Consider the following 19284-nt stretch of genomic DNA (forward strand, 5'->3'; position numbering starts at 1 on the left):
AAGTACGTGATACTGTGCTGCGAAGTGGAGACTCATTTGACCGCTGTCGCAGAAGAAGAGGGTGCCGTGCCACGTGTGACTTTCCGTGAGCTAGTTAACTAACTAGTCTTGTGTGTGTGGGGGTTTGCTGCGGTAACTATAATTTATTTGAGACCTAGAAATTAACACCCATCTACATAGACTAACTGTAGATATAATATCTGATTTATAAATGTGTACATTTGCTTTAACGTCATATAATTACTTTATTCTTCTTTTATATGTATGCGTGTCGACCTACTTTATTTTCTCTAGTCTGTTTATTTGGTACTTTATTAATAATAACCATTATCTTAACCACATAAAAATGTGAGAGCAAGAGAGCCACATGTTCCCGAGATCTCGCGAAGTTAGCAAAAAGTGTGTTGAACGGAAGCCGCCATAGGTCAGTTTCAATCGGCGTGCTCATTTGAACCAGAAGAACCGCTACGAAGCAGCGGGGGGAGAAGAGCCGGGCCCAGTACAGATAATCCAACTATCAAGTCGACATTGTACGTACATATTCCTTCGCTTATATTTTCGACGAAACATTTGTTCTACCTTTCACGTCGATCGGAGCGCAGGTGTTTTAAAAACGGCGACGGCCAAAGCAAAGCGTCCGTTAGTTAGCATTAGCCTGGCTAGTAGCGCTAGCCGTAGCATTAGCATTAGCACTCGCCAGTCAAATACTTAACGCCAGCTTGCAAAAACGTGTTCACCAACTTTGTAACTATTATTGGATGTCGGCGTTGTGTTAACCACGATACCTTACATGGCCACTCAGATATGAGATTTCTGTAAAAGGATGGCTCGGTGCGGGGCTTTCTTTGGAGAACAGATGGCGATATATTCGACTATTTTCACGCCGGGCACATTGGGAACACCCAGCCCGGAGCTGCCCTGCCTGCCGACAAGGCCTGAGCAAGAAGGGCAACTTCGGTAGCACCGGGTCGGCTGTGATCAGGCATCTGAAATGCAGCGTACGTTAACCCAGCCGATAAATTAACCGGTTAATCGCCGTCAAAGTATGGGTTAACCAGTTGGCGCAGTTTAATGTAGCAAAGGTAAGCCACCATACAGAGGTTTAGCCTGGCTTCGAGTCTGAACAGGCGGTGCTGCTACTCACAAAGCTAACTCATATCCTGATAACTTTTTCTCCCCCCCTCCTCGACACTTCGTCGACAAACCACAGGTGAACACGACCTCTCCGGGGTTAGCGGTGCAGCAGCCGTCGCTGTATAGGAATTTGAGCGAGAAACATTGAAACACAAAGCGTTTCCGTAACTCGCACCGGCGGACCGGGTGGCGTGGGGGTGGGGGTAGGATTAACTTGGAGCGGTTAAGCCGGGTCACAGAGATTTTAGCTGGTCGTGTTGACTAATGTCCTCGTTTTTTGTGCTGCAAGCCGATTTCCAATGACGATTTTAGGTGTTGGCATGTCTGCGCTGCGAGGCCAGCCGCTGCTGTTTGTTTTACCTCTCACATAACTGAAGTCCACCTTAACTCCTCCACCATGTGCACGGCCTCTGTCCACAGCCCATGGCCTATTCTTCTCCTTCTAGTCGGTACATGGATTGAGAGAGAGAGAGAGAGTTTAAAAAACAAAGTAGTACAGAGGTTTATATAACTTATTAAGATTATTCAGGGTGCCTTTTTAGCAAAGTGTTACAGTGACGGATTGAAAATGCCTTGCATAGTGATCAACATTGACATATCTTATGACACAAGGCAGGGTTAAGTGTAGCAGACTCACTGCCTCCAACTGGTCTTGGTAGCATGATCTTTATCACAATGGCTCCTGCTAGATTGCTTTCTCAAACTGCTCTTGGCCTTTGGAGATGATGCATTTCAAAAAACATCTGACCACCACTGATGGTTTTTGTATTCATACTGTCTGATCCAGAGACCACTTCCCCTATCCATGTTTCATCACTACTACTTGTATATTATCAAAACACACTGACAGAAATGTAATGAACTACATTAATGTGTGGATTTTTTTTTTTATTATTATTTTTCATCCAGGATGGAGTGGCAGCCAGATGAGCAGGGACTCCAGCAGGTCCTCCAGCTGCTCAAAGACTCACAGTCGCCCAACACAGTCACGCAGAGAGCTGTCCAACAAGTATCCTACTACACTGAGATCCAACATTGGGAATAGTGAATTACATGTTATTAAACTGTGCCCTACAGCAGTGCAAAGGGATTTTGATCTCTTTGTTTTGTTACCGTCACTGGTGTCACATTTTTCTTTGGATGCCCATGTAGATATTTTTTCCCCAAGTATACAGTTAACTCTTAAATGCAGTTAATGCAAAAAAAATGATGACAAACACAATATTTGGGGTTGATGGAAAGGCCACTCAGATGAGCAGCCGAAAACATTATGTATGTGCAAAACATCGGTTATTCCATAATGAGAAACATGTCATTTTATTTTTTGACGTAATCCACAGAATAGAGAACAAAGGTTAGTTGTGCAATCAAAGTCATAATGATCCTTAACCGTTACACCAGAAACTTGAACAACTCAACCAGTTCCCAGACTTCAACAATTATCTCATCTTTGTCTTGACACGGCTCAAAACCGAAGGTGAGTATCCAGATCTGTCTGTCTTCCAGGGACACTTGAGACTTTAGTGTGTCACTGTGTGTCTGATATCCTGGGAACTTCCTCATATTGTTAAACAGTGAAATAGTTGATATGACATACCTTTGGTAAAGAGTTGACAAAGCCAAACATTTGATAATGTTCATATTTCCATTTGTCCACATAAGATCAGCACATGGAAGTTCATGTACACACCAACATGACAGACTATAACATGAATATACAATTTGACTAATGTAAACAAAAAGTTGTTTATATACATTATTGTGCAAAACAAACAAATGCAACACAGCAGCTAAATAGAGCTTAAATAGTGTCAAAATAATAGACATTTGTTCAAGACTATGGATAATTAGCTCTCTAGCTAAATCTGGCATATTTACATCAAATGATTGTTTTTGTATGTTCATGAGTTCGCTTGAGGTTGTCATACGTTTTAATTAAAGTAGGCATCTTGGTATTTCATAACAGATACAGTTGTCAGCTTTAAACACTCAGATGTTGAGCAGTCTGGATATGATGAAACACCCAGCTCATTGACACAAAATGATACATTTTGTTCCCAAACACATCTTCTGATCCAGATACTGCACCCCATCGACTGCGACTTATTCGCTATTCAGTTTTATTTTACTTTTTGTTTGTTTTTAGCTTTGGTTTGATGGCAACTTCGCTCAAGGAAAAGTTAAATGAAAAGGGTCGACTTTTAAAAATTTTGTCAAATCTCAAATGAGAACGTTGAAACCATGGTTTCCTTTAATCAATACAAAAAGGAAGGTGTAGAATAAAAGCAACGTGGGGATTTTTCTTCCTGCAGTTTCCAGTCTGTAGTTTTTTTTAACATTTGTTCAAGACTATGGATAGAAATTAGCTCTCTAGCTAAAACTGGCATATTTACTTTAAATAATTGAATAAAAGTTTTTGTATGTTTATGAATATGCAGAGTCCCATTTCAAATAAACTAATAAATGAAAATGAAGTCCAAAAATCAATGCTGGTCGTTGACACATTTATATTGGGGCTTTCATATTGACCACTAGAGACCTCTTAACTTTTTTGTACCCTTCTTTTTGTGTGTCCAGATGAGCCGACCCGCTCTCTGAGTGGTCTGATTCTGAAGAACAATGTTAAGGCCCATTACCAGAACTTCCCACCAGCTGTTGCAGACTTCATCAAGAAAGAATGTCTCAACAACATCGGCGACCCCTCGCCACTCATCCGCGCCACTATTGGTGAGTTTATGGCTGTTATTCAACAACCAGTCCAGTTTTCTCCTCCCTCCACCTCCCTGGAAATGATGCATAAAAAAAAAAACACCTGAGTTCCCGTGAAGGTTTTTGTATTCATACTGTCTGATCCAGTGCTGCTGCGCATCTTGTGATCCTGTTAATTAAAAAAAAAAACACCACCTGAAGTCTGTCATCTTCTGCTCCCCCCAAACCCCTCTCTCTCCTCTAGGCATCCTGATCACAACTATTGCCTCCAAGGGAGAGCTACAGACATGGCCCGAGCTGCTGCCCCAGCTCTGCAACCTGCTCAACTCAGAGGACTACAACACCTGTGAGGTCTGCACATACCCCAGTCTACTTCCATTCTTTCTATGTTATGTAAAGCTGGACTGCCACTGTCGTTTATGTCCTCAACAGTCAATGAAAAGAATGTGGGAGTAGATATGTTGAGAATTACTAAAGTCCACAAAGTGAACCACCCGGGCAGATGCAACAAAACGTACAGGGAGATGTCAGTCATATGTTGTATGTTGTAAGAGAAAAAGCAGATGACCAAATGATATTTATTCGCTATTAGGATGTAGAATCAGACATGAGCAGGATAGGGTTTTTGTTTTATAGTTTTATGACACTTTGAAAAACTAATTTGCTTATATAAGTAGCATATCAGCAATATTATAAGACGGTTCAGGGCAGGTGTACTTGAGGCTGAGGTAGCACCTCTGAATCTTACAGAGAGATTAGGTCAAGTTTCATTTTTGTTGTTCATGCAGCAACATCTGAAGTCCTGTTCGTTATTACAGTGACAAATCATTGCCGTTTATTTACTGTTTAGCATTCAGTATCCACCCCAACAAAATATATAGATTTACCAAACATAATCCAGTGAGGGATAAGAATGAGGATGAGATGAGAAAAGGTGTACGCTGAAGCTCATGCTTATTATGCCTACCCTTTTTACAAATGGACAAATTGACAAATAGAAGAAATAGAATGATTAATAATCAATTATCAATACTCATCCATTGTGAGGGGTTTGTTTGACTGTATAGAAACACATTTTGTATACATGACTAAAATTATTGCCTCACACATTCAGAGGAAAGTGGATGTGTGTTGCGTACATTCAGTGCCTTTTGCTCTCTCTCGTTTTATTCTCTGATGCAGTCTCATTCTCTCCTCTGTGTCCCTGTATGTTTGCGTTTGATTTGACAGCCTCTCTGTGTATGTCCGTGTCTCAGGGCTCGTTTGGAGCACTGCAGAAGATCTGCGAGGACTCGTCGGAGCTGCTGGACAGCGACGCTCTGAACAGGCCCCTCAACATTATGATACCTAAATTCCTTCAGTTCTTCAAGCACTGCAGCCCCAAGATTAGGTACAGAGGAGAAGAGAGCAGGAGTCGTTTTGAATGTGACTGTAATTAGCATCTGGGTGTGATGCATTAACTAACATCTGACTGACGGTGAAGGTGTTCGTATTCATACTGTCTGATCCAGATATTCAGATCTCATTCTCACTTTACTCCCCCACACTCTGATTTACACCTTGTGTCTCGAGTTATATTAGTCGCCCACAGGATTCAGTGAGAAGTTTTTATATTTATCTTGTGGAACATACAGCAAGCTGCACAAGCTTTGTAAATACATTTCTACATATATTTTTTGCTGTGTGGAGGAAAACTAGGAAGAAGCACAGAAGTGATGCATCTGTATCCCTACATCTGTTGGCAGAAGGGATGTTACACGGTGGATCTCTTGTTTCCACGGTTGTTTGTTACAACAGTTTGAGCATGTACATGGTGTAGTTATTAACTAGTGATATCATCTTATCATGATCATAACATTACTGCTCCTTACATGCGCATGGCCAAATCTCTATTTAACAGCCACACCTTTGAGTTCAGGTTTCCTTTGTGACTAATTTGGATGGGTAATAAAATGATTACAACATCGTTTTAAGTTTAGTTGCATATTAACCAGCAGGAGTGCCATACTTAAATGTGAGATTCAGCCAGATGTTGCTGCCTGTAGGAGTTTTTCACACTCTTTGTCATCTCTGCAGGTCCCATGCCATCGCCTGTGTGAACCAGTTCATCATCGGCAGAGCCCAGGCTCTAATGGACCACATCGACACTTTCATAGAGGTGAGTTGCGCGTTTGAACACCGAGGACACGTCTTTCCCCTCGTCCATCCGATAAGTCATTGATCCCACAATCTTGATTTTTTTCCCCCTCCTCCTCCCCAACCAGAGCCTGTTTGCGCTGGCGGCAGATGAAGACTCTGAGGTGCGTAAGAACGTGTGCCGGGCCCTAGTCATGCTACTGGAGGTCCGCATCGACCGCCTCATCCCCCACATGCACAGCATCATCCAGGTGAGACAGCTCCTTACCCCACACCTTTTTTTTTTTTTTCTCCAAATGAATTAGCCTTTTGCATCTGGAAATGATGACAAACCCAGCTCATTGACATACAATGATACCTTAAGTTCCTATTGTTTCTGATCCAGATTTGCCAGTTGATTTTTCTTTTCTATGTAATTTGATTGAATCTATAATTGTTTCAAACATGAACCTTTTCCCGCTCTTGCAGTACATGTTGCAGCGGACCCAGGACCCTGATGAGAATGTGGCTCTCGAGGCCTGTGAGTTTTGGCTGACTCTAGCAGAACAACCCATCTGTAAGGAGATGCTGTCTGGACACCTGGTGCAGTGAGTAGCTCATTAATTATTGCAACGTAATTTGTGCCCTGAGCGGATACAGATTGATCTCATCCGATGCAGAATCGATAACCTTCACATCAACTTGTCATCCTCTCTGTCAATACAGACTGACACCTATCCTGGTAAATGGGATGAAGTACTCAGAGATCGACATCATCCTGTTAAAGGTGAGCATTTGTTTTTTGTTTTTTTTCTTTTTCTACAGAAATATGCCTTTTTACACACAAATCAAATTGTTAAGTGGAGGAAAATTATAATTAAACACGTTCCTGGTTCTGGTATAAATCTGTCTGAATTAATACACATGTATGATGAAGGCTAAACTAAAACTAAAACTGTGCGTCCGTCCAGGGTGATGTGGAGGAGGACGAGGCGGTACCAGACAGCGATCAGGACATCAAGCCCCGTTTCCACAAGTCGCGCACTGTCACTTTGCAGCACGAAGGAGGGGAGGGTGAGGTGGGCGAGGACATCGAGGATGATGACGACGACGACGATGACACACTGTCGGACTGGAATCTGCGTAAGTGGAGGACAGATGCAGCTGCGCGCACGGTCTTGTACTCAGACTCTGAGTCTAAATTCATTTGTTTTACGTTTTCCTTATCATAGCTACATTTGCATGTTTGCTTGAGGTTGTCATACGTTTTAATTAAAGTAGGCATCTAGGTATTTCATAACGGATAACAGTTGTCAGGTTTAAACTCTCGGATGTTGAGCAGTCTGGATATGATGAAACACCCAGCTCATTGACACAAAATGATACATTTTGTTCCCAAACACATCTTCTGATCCAGATACTGCACCCCATCTACTGTGACTTATTCATTATTCACAGTTTTATTTTACTTTTTGTTTGATGGCATGAAAAGGGTTGACTTTTAAATATCTGCTTTTGTCAAATCTCAAATGAAAACGGTGAAACCATGGTTTCCTGTAATCAATACAAAAAGGAAGGTGTAGAATAAAAGCAACTTGCAGATTTTTCTTCCTGCAGTTTCCAGTCTGTAGTTTTTTTTTTTTAAAGCACGGTTAGCTTTTAGTAATCTCAAACATCTACTCTCAGGTCACTTGTAAAACAACAACATTAACGGGGTTTTCTTTTTGATGTAGGGAAGTGTTCGGCCGCAGCCCTGGATGTGCTGGCTAATGTTTTCCGAGATGACCTGCTCCCCCACCTCCTGCCGCTCCTCAAAGGCCTGCTCTTCCACCCCGACTGGGTCATCAAGGAGTCGGGCATCCTGGTATTGGGTGCCATAGCTGAAGGTGGGACTCAGTGAACAGGAACTCTGACTGATTTTGTTATTGGAAAGCTACAAGTTACAAGCTGCAGCTGATGGTCATGGTTGAATGTCTGACTAGATGAATTGCTTTTGTACTAACACAGACCTTAAAAAATAGATAATTATACACTGAAAATCTGTGGCATAGCACAGCTTGGTAAGGCCCATGTAGTTGGGGATGCAAAGTATACCTCTGCATGTTACAGTAGAGATAACGGTAAATCATTTTTAACTGAGAAGTTGTAGTTGTAGTGTAAAAATTAACATTGTCATACGTTTTAATTAAAGTAGGCATCTTGGTATTTCATAACGGATAACAGTTGTCAGGTTTAAACTCTCGGATGTTGAGCAGTCTGGATATGATGAAACACCCAGCTCATTGACACAAAATGATACATTTTGTTCCCAAACACATCTTCTGATCCAGATACTGCACCCCATCGACTGCGACTTAGTCGTTATTCACAGTTTTATTTTACTTTTTGTTTGATGGCAACTTTGCTCAAGGAAAAGTTAAATGAAAAGGGTTGACTTTTAAATATCTGCTTTTGTCAAATCTCAAATGAGAACGGTGAAACCATGGTTTCCTGTAATCAATACAAAAAGGAAGGTGTACAATTAAAGCAACTTGCAGATTTTTCTTCCTGGAGTTTCCAGTCTGTAGTTTAAAAAAAAAAAAAAAATAGATAATTATACACTGAAAATCTGTGGCATAGCACAGCTTGGTAAGGCCCATGTAGTTGGGGATGCAAAGTATACCTCTGCATGTTACAGTAGAGATAACGGTAAATCATTTTTAACTGAGAAGTTGTAGTTGTAGTGTAAAAATTAACATTGTCATATATTACATACCAAAAGTAGTTCAGTCTGTAATAATTGTCCCGTGCCCCTGTAATTCTCCCTGTAATATGAACAACAGCTCAGAAAACAGGCCACCAACAGGGCAGAGAACAAATAAAATAGCCAACAATACATAATAATCATATGAAGACTAAAAAGGGAGGAATGATCATAACAATGCTGCTGCCCCTCCTCCCAACTCGGCAGGCTGCATGCAGGGCATGGTGCCCTACCTGCCGGAGCTCATCCCCCACCTCATCCAGTGTCTGTGCGACAAGAAGGCCCTGGTGCGCTCCATCGCCTGTTGGACCCTGAGTCGCTATGCACACTGGGTGGTCTCCCAGCCCCCAGACTCCTACCTCAAACCCCTCATGACAGAGCTTCTGAAACGCATCCTGGATGGCAACAAGAGGGTGCAAGAGGCCGCCTGCAGGTGAGCAGCTTCACAATCCCCACTCATTGATTTAATAACGACGCTTCGTCCTCATCTACCTCCTGTATTAATGATCCATCTGTTATAAGAAGTAGACGTTTAAATTGATTAGTAATACGTCCTCCATTCTGGTTTTCTGTCAGTGCGTTTGCCACCCTGGAGGAGGAGGCGTGCACAGAGCTGGTTCCCTACCTGAGCTTCATCCTGGACACCCTGGTCTTTGCCTTCGGGAAGTACCAGCACAAGAATCTCCTGATCCTCTACGATGCCATCGGGACTTTGGCAGACTCAGTGGGTCACCACCTCAACCAGCCTGTAAGTGCCTGAGAAACTTAACCTGCACTCTGTTTCTTTTTATTACATGCAAACACATCTTGTATTTGCATGTAATAAAAATACATGTTGTGTTTGCACATAGTATGTTTGCTTTTGCATTTATGAGCTCTCCATGCAAATGGGCGAGTAAGCAACTTGTACTTGTACTTGTTGATGTCTTTTTCTTTTGGAACAAATGGGAACGGGCTCTCAGTATCTGGATATGATGAAACACCCAGCTCATTGACACAAAATGATACATTTTGTTCCCAAACACATCTTCTGATCCAGATACTGCACCCCATCGACGTTATTCACAGTTTTATTTTACTTTTTGTTTGTTTTTAGCTTTGGTTTGATGGGAAGGAAAAGTTAAATGAAAAGCGTTGACTTTTTAAAAATCTGCTTTTGTCAAATCTCAAATGAGAACGTTGAAACCATGGTTTCCTTTAATCAATACAAAAAGGAAGGTGTAGAATAAAATCAACTTCTTCCTGCAGTTTCCAGTCTTTTTTTATATGCATTTGTTTCATTCGAAAAGGGAAGTGAAAACCCTGAGATCTTAGCTCTTCATATTCTTTCCCAGGAATACATACAGAAGTTGATGCCCCCCCTTATTGCAAAGTGGAACGAGCTGAAGGATGAAGACAAGGATCTCTTCCCATTACTGGAGGTGAGAAGTTAAAGCAGTTTCTGTGATGTGTCCTGCTTAGTGTTTTTTTTTTCACGTCATCTCTGAGCTTAGACTCAACAAAACGTACACCTGTGTCTCTTCCAGTGTCTGTCGTCGGTAGCCACCGCGCTGCAGAGCGGCTTCCTGCCTTACTGTGAGCCTGTCTATCAGCGTTGTGTCACACTAGTCCAGAAGACACTAGCTCAGGCTATGGTGAGAAACACCCACACAAAACGAATGTGTTGCCTGCGTTAAGCATTGCCGCTGTCGGAGGTGAACAGGAGACATTCAGACTTGTCTGTCCTTCCCTGCACAGATGTACAACCAGCACCCAGACCAGTACGAGGCTCCTGATAAGGATTTTATGATCGTGGCTCTAGATCTGCTGAGCGGCTTGGCAGAGGGTTTGGGCGGTAATGTGGAACAGCTCGTGGCCCGCTCCAACATCATGACTCTACTTTTCCAGTGCATGCAGGTGTGTGTGTGTTTTGTGGTTTCTTTCCACACATCCAGGATGCTCCCTTCGAACCCTGACACGCGACTGTTCAAGTATAACACAAAGGTGGTTGTGTTGTGTTTTTTTTTTAGGACACTATGCCTGAAGTGAGGCAAAGCTCTTTTGCTCTGCTGGGTGATCTAACCAAGGCCTGCTTCCTCCACGTGAAGCCTTGTATCGGTGAGTCTGCTTTATCAGAGCACAGACTAAGATTACATAACCTGTCCTCTTGTATCCAGCTATCAGGGAACACCCAGGATTGACTCAGAGATACTTGATGTAGCCACAGAGTTTTTTACCCATGGAAGATGAAACTGTAAGTGACTGAACTGTAACCAGTGTGTCTTATTTTCTCCATCCCAGCTGAGTTCATGCCGATTCTGGGGCTCAACCTAAACCCAGAGTTTATCTCTGTGTGTAACAATGCCACCTGGGCCATTGGGGAGATCTCCATGCAAATGGGTGAGAAAGCAAATCATACTTATACTTTATGCCTTTTTCTTTTGTTTAAACAGACTCTCAGTATCTGGATATGATGAAACACCCAGCTCATTGACACAAAATGATACATTTTGTTCCCAAACACATCTTCTGATCCAGATACTGCAAACCGTGTGTGATTTTTTTTTTAAATTCTCCGTGTGGCACAGTTCAGCATGTCATGAGTGTGCAGGTTTTTAGTGTGTGCAAGCCCGTGTGTGATCTTAGTGTAACAGTTGCAGGACCACCCTGCAGGTCTGTACAAACCACACTGTCTTTACCTTCAGCATTAACCGTGTTCTTGGCGATTGATAGAACATAAAGCTGCAGGTGTATACAGATGTTTTTCAGACAATAATAGAGATTTAAGGTAACCTTGCCTGATGGTGAAAGTGGGTCTGTCTAAATACTAATATAACGAGATGGCGTCCTGTCAGAGCCAACTTCGTGCAGCCTGTGCATTGCGTGAACGTGTGTGTGCATGTTTACCCGGCTAGCCGTCGCAAGTGACCCAGACAGCCCAGTGACACTGTGATATTCTTACAGGCACAGGGGTCAAGCAGCAGACAGGGGATTGTCCAGGTGAGCGTAGGGGTACGAGCAAACGAGTCGTCTTTCAGACCAAAGAATGCAAAATTAAATGAGATTTTTCTTTCACATATGAGATTCGCCTCAACACAAACTATCAGAAGGTACCATTATCTTGGTAACGCCAACTCCTCATTGATTTCTCTGCATCAACACAATGCTTTTGAAGTTGTAGGCCCCAATATAACAATAATAACTTTCTTGAGGGTTGAATGGAGGCTTTTGTTCAGAGTGTTGCCCATGCTACAATAAACTGTGTCAAAAGAAACTTAGTGTGAAAGGTTCATTAAAAACTGTGTGTTGCGATATGTATTTTTGTTGTAAAGGGATGTTGTTACACCTCTTAGGGTTAATTATAGTATTGGTCTTGTGGGTAAGACACACAATTTGTTGAATTATATAATATCACATCACATCACAAAGACTTAACACAGAATATATCTTACTGGCTTTAATCATTATTTTGTGCGTGGTGAACCTTTTAAACTTGGAAGAAAAGATCCTGAACGTCACTTGTTCAGTCATGGATCAGAGTTCAGTCTATGTTCATGTTTTTCTCTGTGGCGTCATAGAGCAAACGGTAGCATTGTGACCGTGACACATCCACGGTACAGATGACCCTCGGGGTATTTGATGTGCTCTTTCTCCGCGCTATGCCATCTCCAGGTGCAGAGATGCAGCCGTACGTGGGCTTGGTCCTGCCGCACCTGGTGGAGATCATCAATAGACCCAACACACCCAAGACCCTGCTGGAAAACACAGGTACACACACAACTCTTGCATGCACAGTATATGTTTTGGCATCATCCGATGGTCACTAGTGTGTTAAGCCGAAGTGTTCCCTCTTGTCTCCGTGTGCAGCCATTACAATCGGCAGACTGGGCTATGTCTGTCCCCAGGAAGTGGCACCTCAGCTGCAGCATTTCATTAGACCATGGTGAGTCACTGTGTGGACTTTTAATATCTGGATATCATGAAATCTTCTTTTTATATTGCAGACTGACCACAGAGGTCCCTCCTCTTGCACTTTATACAAATAAACTATAAGCTAAAGGGAGGAAAAAACCATAGGATAGAAATGTAATTCTTTCCTCAAAGCATAAGGTTATTATTTTATTCTTTGTTAAAGTATATTTTTGGGGCTTTTAGGCCTTAAATTGACAGGACATCTGTAGAGAGACAAGGAAAGGGGGAATGACATGCAGCAAGGAGCCACTGGTGGAATCGAACCCTGTCACTATTTACCTTTTTCCTTCTTTTAAAAAAAAAACGTTTCCCATCGGTTAAAGCAAGTGCTCAGTATCTGGAAATGATGACACACCCAGCTCATTGATACAAAATGATACATTTTGTTCCCAAACACATCTTCTGATCCAGATACAGCACAATGCTTGAACTCATGTTATTTAACAACATTAAAAAGGAGCAATAAGTAAATACTTTGCTTTATTGGCTCCTTGTCGTCAGGTGCACATCACTGAGGAATATCAGAGATAATGAGGAGAAGGACTCGGCCTTCAGGGGAATCTGTGTAATGATTGGAGTCAACCCTGCGGGAGTGGTGCAGGTCAGTTGACGTGGGTTATAACTGTTGGTGTCTGCGGGGGGGGTTACGTAACATGGTGCGCTCTGCATCTTTTGTGTGATAAAGTAACAAGACTTCTCTGTGCAGGACTTCATTTTCTTCTGTGATGCTGTGGCTTCCTGGGTCAACCCCAAGGACGACCTGAGAGACATGTTTTATAAAGTGAGTAAAGTGCTTCACCTGTGCTTTTTTAGATGACTAGTGTTTGTCATTACGAGGTCCTCTCTGTGTCTGCTGCACGCTCCCCACACTCTGTGATGATCATTCAATCAGACATTCGAAATCCGATTATCAAGTGTGGATGATTTTTGAGTCTGAGAAGTGTGGCTGGAGTTTGCATGTAGACACAATTACACTCCCATTTTTAATAGCAATTTTGACATTTAGGTCAGCACAAATCATCATTCAGCATCACTTGTACAAGGCTTTTAGTAAAATATAACATGTGGCCATCAAGTGTGTGTGTTTGAGACAATTTTACTTTGACATTTCATGTCATCAGGAAACATGGATTTTATATATATATTTATATATTATAGACATATTTATATTTAAGTGGCAAGCCAGCATACTATGGAAAGCCATTTTAGTCATAATGAAATAAATTAATAAATGCATAAATAAATAAATATAGCCATGAAATGAGTCCCGATTTAAATAAATAGGATGATAAATAGATATAAATGAAATATAAATACATATATTTTTATTTTAAAAACAACATTTTTATTTTTCCAGGTGACTTTTATTTTCTAACGCCTCATTTATTTATTTCCAGATACTTTTATTTCCTAATGTCACATTTATTTATTTCCGGTTACTTTTATTTCATAACGTCACATTTATTTATTTCTGGGGACTTTTATTTCATAGCATCACATTTATTTATTTCCGGCGACTTTTATTTCATAACGTCACATTTATTTCACTCTCTTTTATTTCATGCTGCAATATTCAAATTAGGGGGCGGTGTTATCTGGACCCTTTCAGAGTAGGCCTAAAACATCACAGGACGGCCTGAATATTCACCTTATTTTGCGCTGGATCTAGTGTGCGGAAGTGCTGTTGTTGTGAGTTGTTGTGAATTGTTGACGGCTACTCAGCAACTTGATCAATAACTTGGGGAGGAGAATAGTGTTTTAAACATATTCCGTTTTTCTAGTTTCTGTTGTTGTTACACATCTCTCTGCCTTATGTGTTAATATAATACATCCATGCTTATGTGCTGCGTAGCTAACCAGCTAGCTATGTCTAGCATTATGTCCCTGCCACAGCAACTGGGTAAAGAGCAGACAGTCCAGACCACAGCGACCCCCCCTCCCCCGCGATAGAAAGAGATCATAATCTCCAGTGTACACGTCGGTTAGAAGCCCAGGTTACACGTGTAGAAAAAATTGTAAACGTTGACACAATAGTTGATATCAATCGTCGATAGCCTACATCCACCAGTGATGACGACGCTATCAATCACCCGAGCTCTCTGGAGCTGCTACGCACTGCTACCGGCGACAACGATGACGGCTACTGCGGTCCGACAGCAACGGGACCGGTAATGACAAATTCACGTAAGCTACTGCTTCTCTGGGAAAGAGCAGAGCAGACACGTAAACGTAGTACTTGTTCTTCTCAACCAGAGTACCAGTAGGCTACTAACACATAGCGAAGTGGATAGGGAAGTGGATTGTTCAACAATTCACAACAACAGCACTTCCACACACTAGATCCAGCGCAAAATAAGGTGAATAGACCGTCCTGTGATGTTTTACTCTGAAAGGGTCCAGATAACACCGCCCCCTCATTTGAATATTGCAGCATGAAATAAAAGAGAGTGAAATAAATGTGACGTTATGAAATAAAAGTCGCCGGAAATAAATAAATGTGATGCTATGAAATAAAAGTCCCCAGAAATAAATAAATGTGACGTTATGAAATAAAAGTAACCGGAAATAAATAAATGTGACATTAGGAAATAAAAGTATCTGGAAATAAATAAATGAGGCGTTAGAAAACAAAAGTCTCCTGGAAAAATAAAAATGTTGTTTTTAAAATAAAAATATATGTATTTATATTTCATATCTATTTATCATCCTATTTATTTAAATCGGGACTCATTTCATGGCTATATTTATTTATTTATGCATTTATTAATTTATTTCATTATGACTAAAACGGCTTTCCATAGCATACAGCTGCTAAATCTATTTTTAGAAGAGATTTTCTTGAAGCCTGTAATCCAATGGCTCTCAAAGTGTTTTTTTTTTTTTACCACTTTTATTAGTATTTTTACTTCTCTTATAGAAATGTAACCCCCCTTTTCTAGAATTTTATTAAAACCTTTTTTTGAGAATTTTTACCACTTTTTTCTTGAAATGTTTAAACGTTTTTGTAGAAATTGTACCACTTTTTCCAAAAATTTCTTTACAATATTTCCAAAAATTCATTCAGCCATTGAATTGAATTTGAACGTGCTGTACATTGATTAAAAAAGGAACGTTCTTCAGTCTCAGAACAAATATTTGTGTTTTTCTGTTTGCTTCAAAATTTTGTCCAATGGGGGTCCGTGGTCTAATTTGTATCAATTCAGGCTCCTTGAAAAAAAAAAGTTTGAGAACCACTGCTGTAATCAGTATAAACTGCAAATGTATTTTCCTAGAAAGGAAAGCTTTAAACAGGTTTTAGCAGATAAACAGCATGTGGCTACGTGTGGATCATGATGGATTTTGTTTGTTGCATTTCCTTGCAGATCCTTCATGGCTTCAAGGACCAGGTCGGGGAAGAGAACTGGCAGCAGTTCTCTGAGCAGTTCCCTCCCCTTTTGAAGGAGCGCCTGTCGGCCTGCTACGGCGTCTAACCCAACTTCCCCATGTCCACACAGGACATCAACCTGTTAGGTACGTCTCTACGTCACAAATGCACATTTACCTCAAGTACCCCCTCACCCCCAACTTCTGGAAATGATGACACACCCAGCTCATTGATACACAATGATACATTTTGTTCCCAAACACATCTTCTGATCCAGAATCTAGTCGAGCCATGATGTGCTTCTTTTAAAAAATGTTGTTGTTGCTGTATAATGTGATTTTAAAACTCTTTTCTCCGTCCCTCTCTCTCTTTCTCAGGTTAATGTAGGGGAGGGTAACTGGGGAAATCATTGCACTGCCCAGATCACGGGGGAGAAACCAGAGCTGGAGGGGATGTGACTGGCCTTGACCCTCCATTCAGCGGATTGGCCCCCTTTCCCCCCCGCGCCCTGTGTGTCTCTGTGAGGGAGGGTGGGAGGAGGGTGGTGGGTGTGGGAGGGCAAACTGGGGATATACATATACCTCTCGGATTAAACGCCTCACTAAATCCAAACACACTCATAAGTGACTTTCGCCAACAGCACCGCAGGGATCCTTGATAGATGAGGGCAAAAAAACAAAAAAGAAAACAGGGGCTGGCTTCGACCTCCCCCTCCTCGATTTGATTATTCTGTTAAGATAGATTACGGCTGGGAGGGGAGGGGGGGTGGCAGATAGGTACATAATAAGGAATTATCTGAACCAGCATAGGGTGCCACAGTCCCAAATACCACAATGCACGTAGTCAGTAGAAAGACTCACAGATGTAGATGTGTTTAAACAGGCTCGTGCCAGAGGCTTAACAAAAAACAAACATGCTTTTAATATGTAATAATGCAGGAAATGTGCACAAATTTCTTTATTTTTTTGCACCTTTTCCGGCAAAGGTGCATAAACATTTGGTGTGCATATACATGGGTCTTATTCTCTTTTCACATGTACATTTAGCTGAATTTAATTTCCCTCCTCTTCCCTTGGTTGCTGAATTCCTCTCGAATCATAGGTTTCTTTTTCTTCCTTGTTTGAGGCAAAGAAGATGCAGTAGGTCTGTCCTAAGGTTTTACCACCACAGTACCAAGTCGTTGCATGGCATAATGATCACCTCCTAAAGTGACGCATGTTCGAGTGAATGTCTTGTCTCGTCGCTCTCTTGGTTTATCGCGTTGGTTGTCGTCAGTAGGCGGAGGCTGCCATCACCCGAGGCCGTCAAGTGCTTAGTTCTCTTTGTCCTCCATTCAAACCCATCATCTAATCAATGTCCTTAGTTTTAATGGAGGCTGTGTGTATGACGACCAACTATAGGTAGATCAATACAGGAAGTCGGCTCATGTCTGATTGTTTGGAGAATCACTCACTGCAAGAAGAGTTCAAATACTGTACGCAAAGTTGAGAGTCCTTTGTGCTGCTGCTGCTTTGTTTTTTGTTTGTTTTTTTAGAGTATTTACAAAACGGACTTAATGAGAGCGATAGGACATCACCAAGAATGAATTGGTTCTTACTGATATAAATGCACTTTTTTCTTTTGTAAGAAATTTAGAATTTCACATGTAAGACATACAGTAATGATATACTGATCTTGAGATATAGTTTTTTTGATAAGTGATTTTAGGACTGTTAATGGCTTGCTAAAGTAAGCGTAATGTTGATAATGTTAAGCAATGGTAAAAATGACTAGGTAAGACTTGAGGCCTCAACATAGTTTTATAATGTAGCGCCTTCTAAAATGGATTGAATAGGATTTAAGAGGGAACCATCTTAATGACAGTATTTTGGACCCATGTCCCAGTGCGCCTGTCAATCCATATCTGTGTTTAAGGATGTCCCCGTCTCTTTAATCAGAGCTTTCTGTTAAATAGTGGCCGTTTTTGAGCCGTCGAAGCTTCTCCTCGTCATGAACACTGCATGCTTTTCAGTGAGTCTTGCTCCCTTTTTTTAGTCATTTTATAATGGGTCCCTTTTGGAGGGATCTACCTTATAAGAGCTTTGTCAATGGCAACACAATTCGCTGCTGGACTAATAAGGTACTTCTCCAGCTCGTGATAAAACTAGTGATTGTTGTTACCATATCTTCACCCGATGATACTGTGTAGGTTATGCCTGGGAATACACTGACTCTGAGTCCTAATAGTTCTCCCCTGACACTGGTTAGCTTACGTGAGAGAGTGGTGGTCTTTATCCAGCTTTATCTTTTTAGTCATTGTCCATAGTGGACGGTTGTAATGTAAGTGTGTATGGCTGTTTGCCTGTTGGTGTTTTAGTATAACGGTGTGTACGCGAGTACTGCTTAGATGTAACTTTGCACCAGCCCTACTCTAAAGTTAAGTGGGGGGGCGTAGTTTCATGCCTGGGTTGATGTGGCCAGTGGGAGAATCGATATTTGCCTGCCAGTTAACGTCATCAGTTTGTCAGGGTGTTTCAAGCTCATAACATCAAGATTTTCACTCATGGAAGATACTGATACTGATCTATTTGTGTCTGACGCAATCAAAGCAAAAGCATTTTTCTGAATATCAGGTCACTTCTACAGCATGTATTTTGTAGCATCAGCAGTGACGTGTGATCAACAAATGTGACAGATTTTTGAGTTTATTGTAGCACAAAGTTTGTCGATGTTGAGGCAAGTGTTTTTGAATCCCTGACCACTTTTTCCAAGCGGAAACGCCCCACAGATTAATAATGATGGCGTCCTGTCCAGGGGTAACTGGCAGGCGAGTGTTCAGATGTGAGCTGGCCGCTCATCCGTCAGAGGCTGGACAGATGTTCTAGGAGCAGCAGCTGGTGAGGCATTCATTACACGAATGTTTCAGAGGGATGACGCTCCTGTGCCACAAAGAATTGGTCAAAAGTTTAGGCTTTACCACTCCTCGCCATGTTGTGATACACTAAGCTATCTACAGAAGTAAATTTGAATGCAAGTTGTCCACAAGTTGGTTTTTTCTTTGTTTTTGTTTTTTATTTTAATTTTTTATTTTGATGCACATGTGACAGTTTTGTTTTTATTTATTTATTTTGTTTTTTTATTTTTTTATTGTTGATTTATTTTTTAATTTTTTTGTGCCCCAGCGCACAAATTGTTTTGGACTTTAAAAGTTTTTTTTTTTTTTTTTCATTTTTATTCTTTTTATTTAAAGAATATTTTGTTTTCGTTGTTTTATAGCGGACCATTTGAT

At 41.3% G+C, this 19284-nt stretch overlaps 1 protein-coding gene across 7 annotated transcripts; it reads left to right on the forward strand.

The window, feature by feature from the left end:
• Window positions 1–16529, forward strand: LOC310990584 (transportin-2-like). 7 transcript variants are annotated; one of them, XM_083978018.1, is made up of 26 exons: window positions 1–85; window positions 2044–2143; window positions 2536–2611; window positions 3712–3861; window positions 4088–4194; window positions 5100–5233; window positions 5920–6001; window positions 6108–6230; window positions 6448–6566; window positions 6685–6745; window positions 6930–7101; window positions 7692–7844; window positions 8909–9134; window positions 9278–9449; window positions 10036–10122; window positions 10228–10335; window positions 10439–10597; window positions 10711–10798; window positions 10982–11080; window positions 11645–11680; window positions 12353–12448; window positions 12548–12623; window positions 13154–13253; window positions 13359–13433; window positions 16015–16162; window positions 16394–16529. In XM_083978018.1, exons 2-25 carry the CDS (start codon window positions 2045–2047, stop codon window positions 16120–16122), a joined length of 2706 nt encoding a protein of 901 aa, XP_083834144.1. In that variant the 5' UTR covers window positions 1–85; window position 2044; the 3' UTR covers window positions 16123–16162; window positions 16394–16529. The 7 variants fall into 7 exon arrangements, with proteins under 7 accessions (XP_083834144.1, XP_083834142.1, XP_083834147.1 ...); XM_083978016.1 differs by having other exon boundaries at window positions 15–132; XM_083978017.1 differs by lacking the exon at window positions 1–85 and adding an exon at window positions 188–530.
• The last annotated feature ends 2755 nt before the right edge of the window (window positions 16530–19284 follow it).

The sequence above is a fragment of the Trachurus trachurus genome, assembly GCF_905171665.1.
Source record: "Trachurus trachurus genome assembly, chromosome: 8".
Taxonomy (NCBI): domain Eukaryota; kingdom Metazoa; phylum Chordata; class Actinopteri; order Carangiformes; family Carangidae; genus Trachurus; species Trachurus trachurus.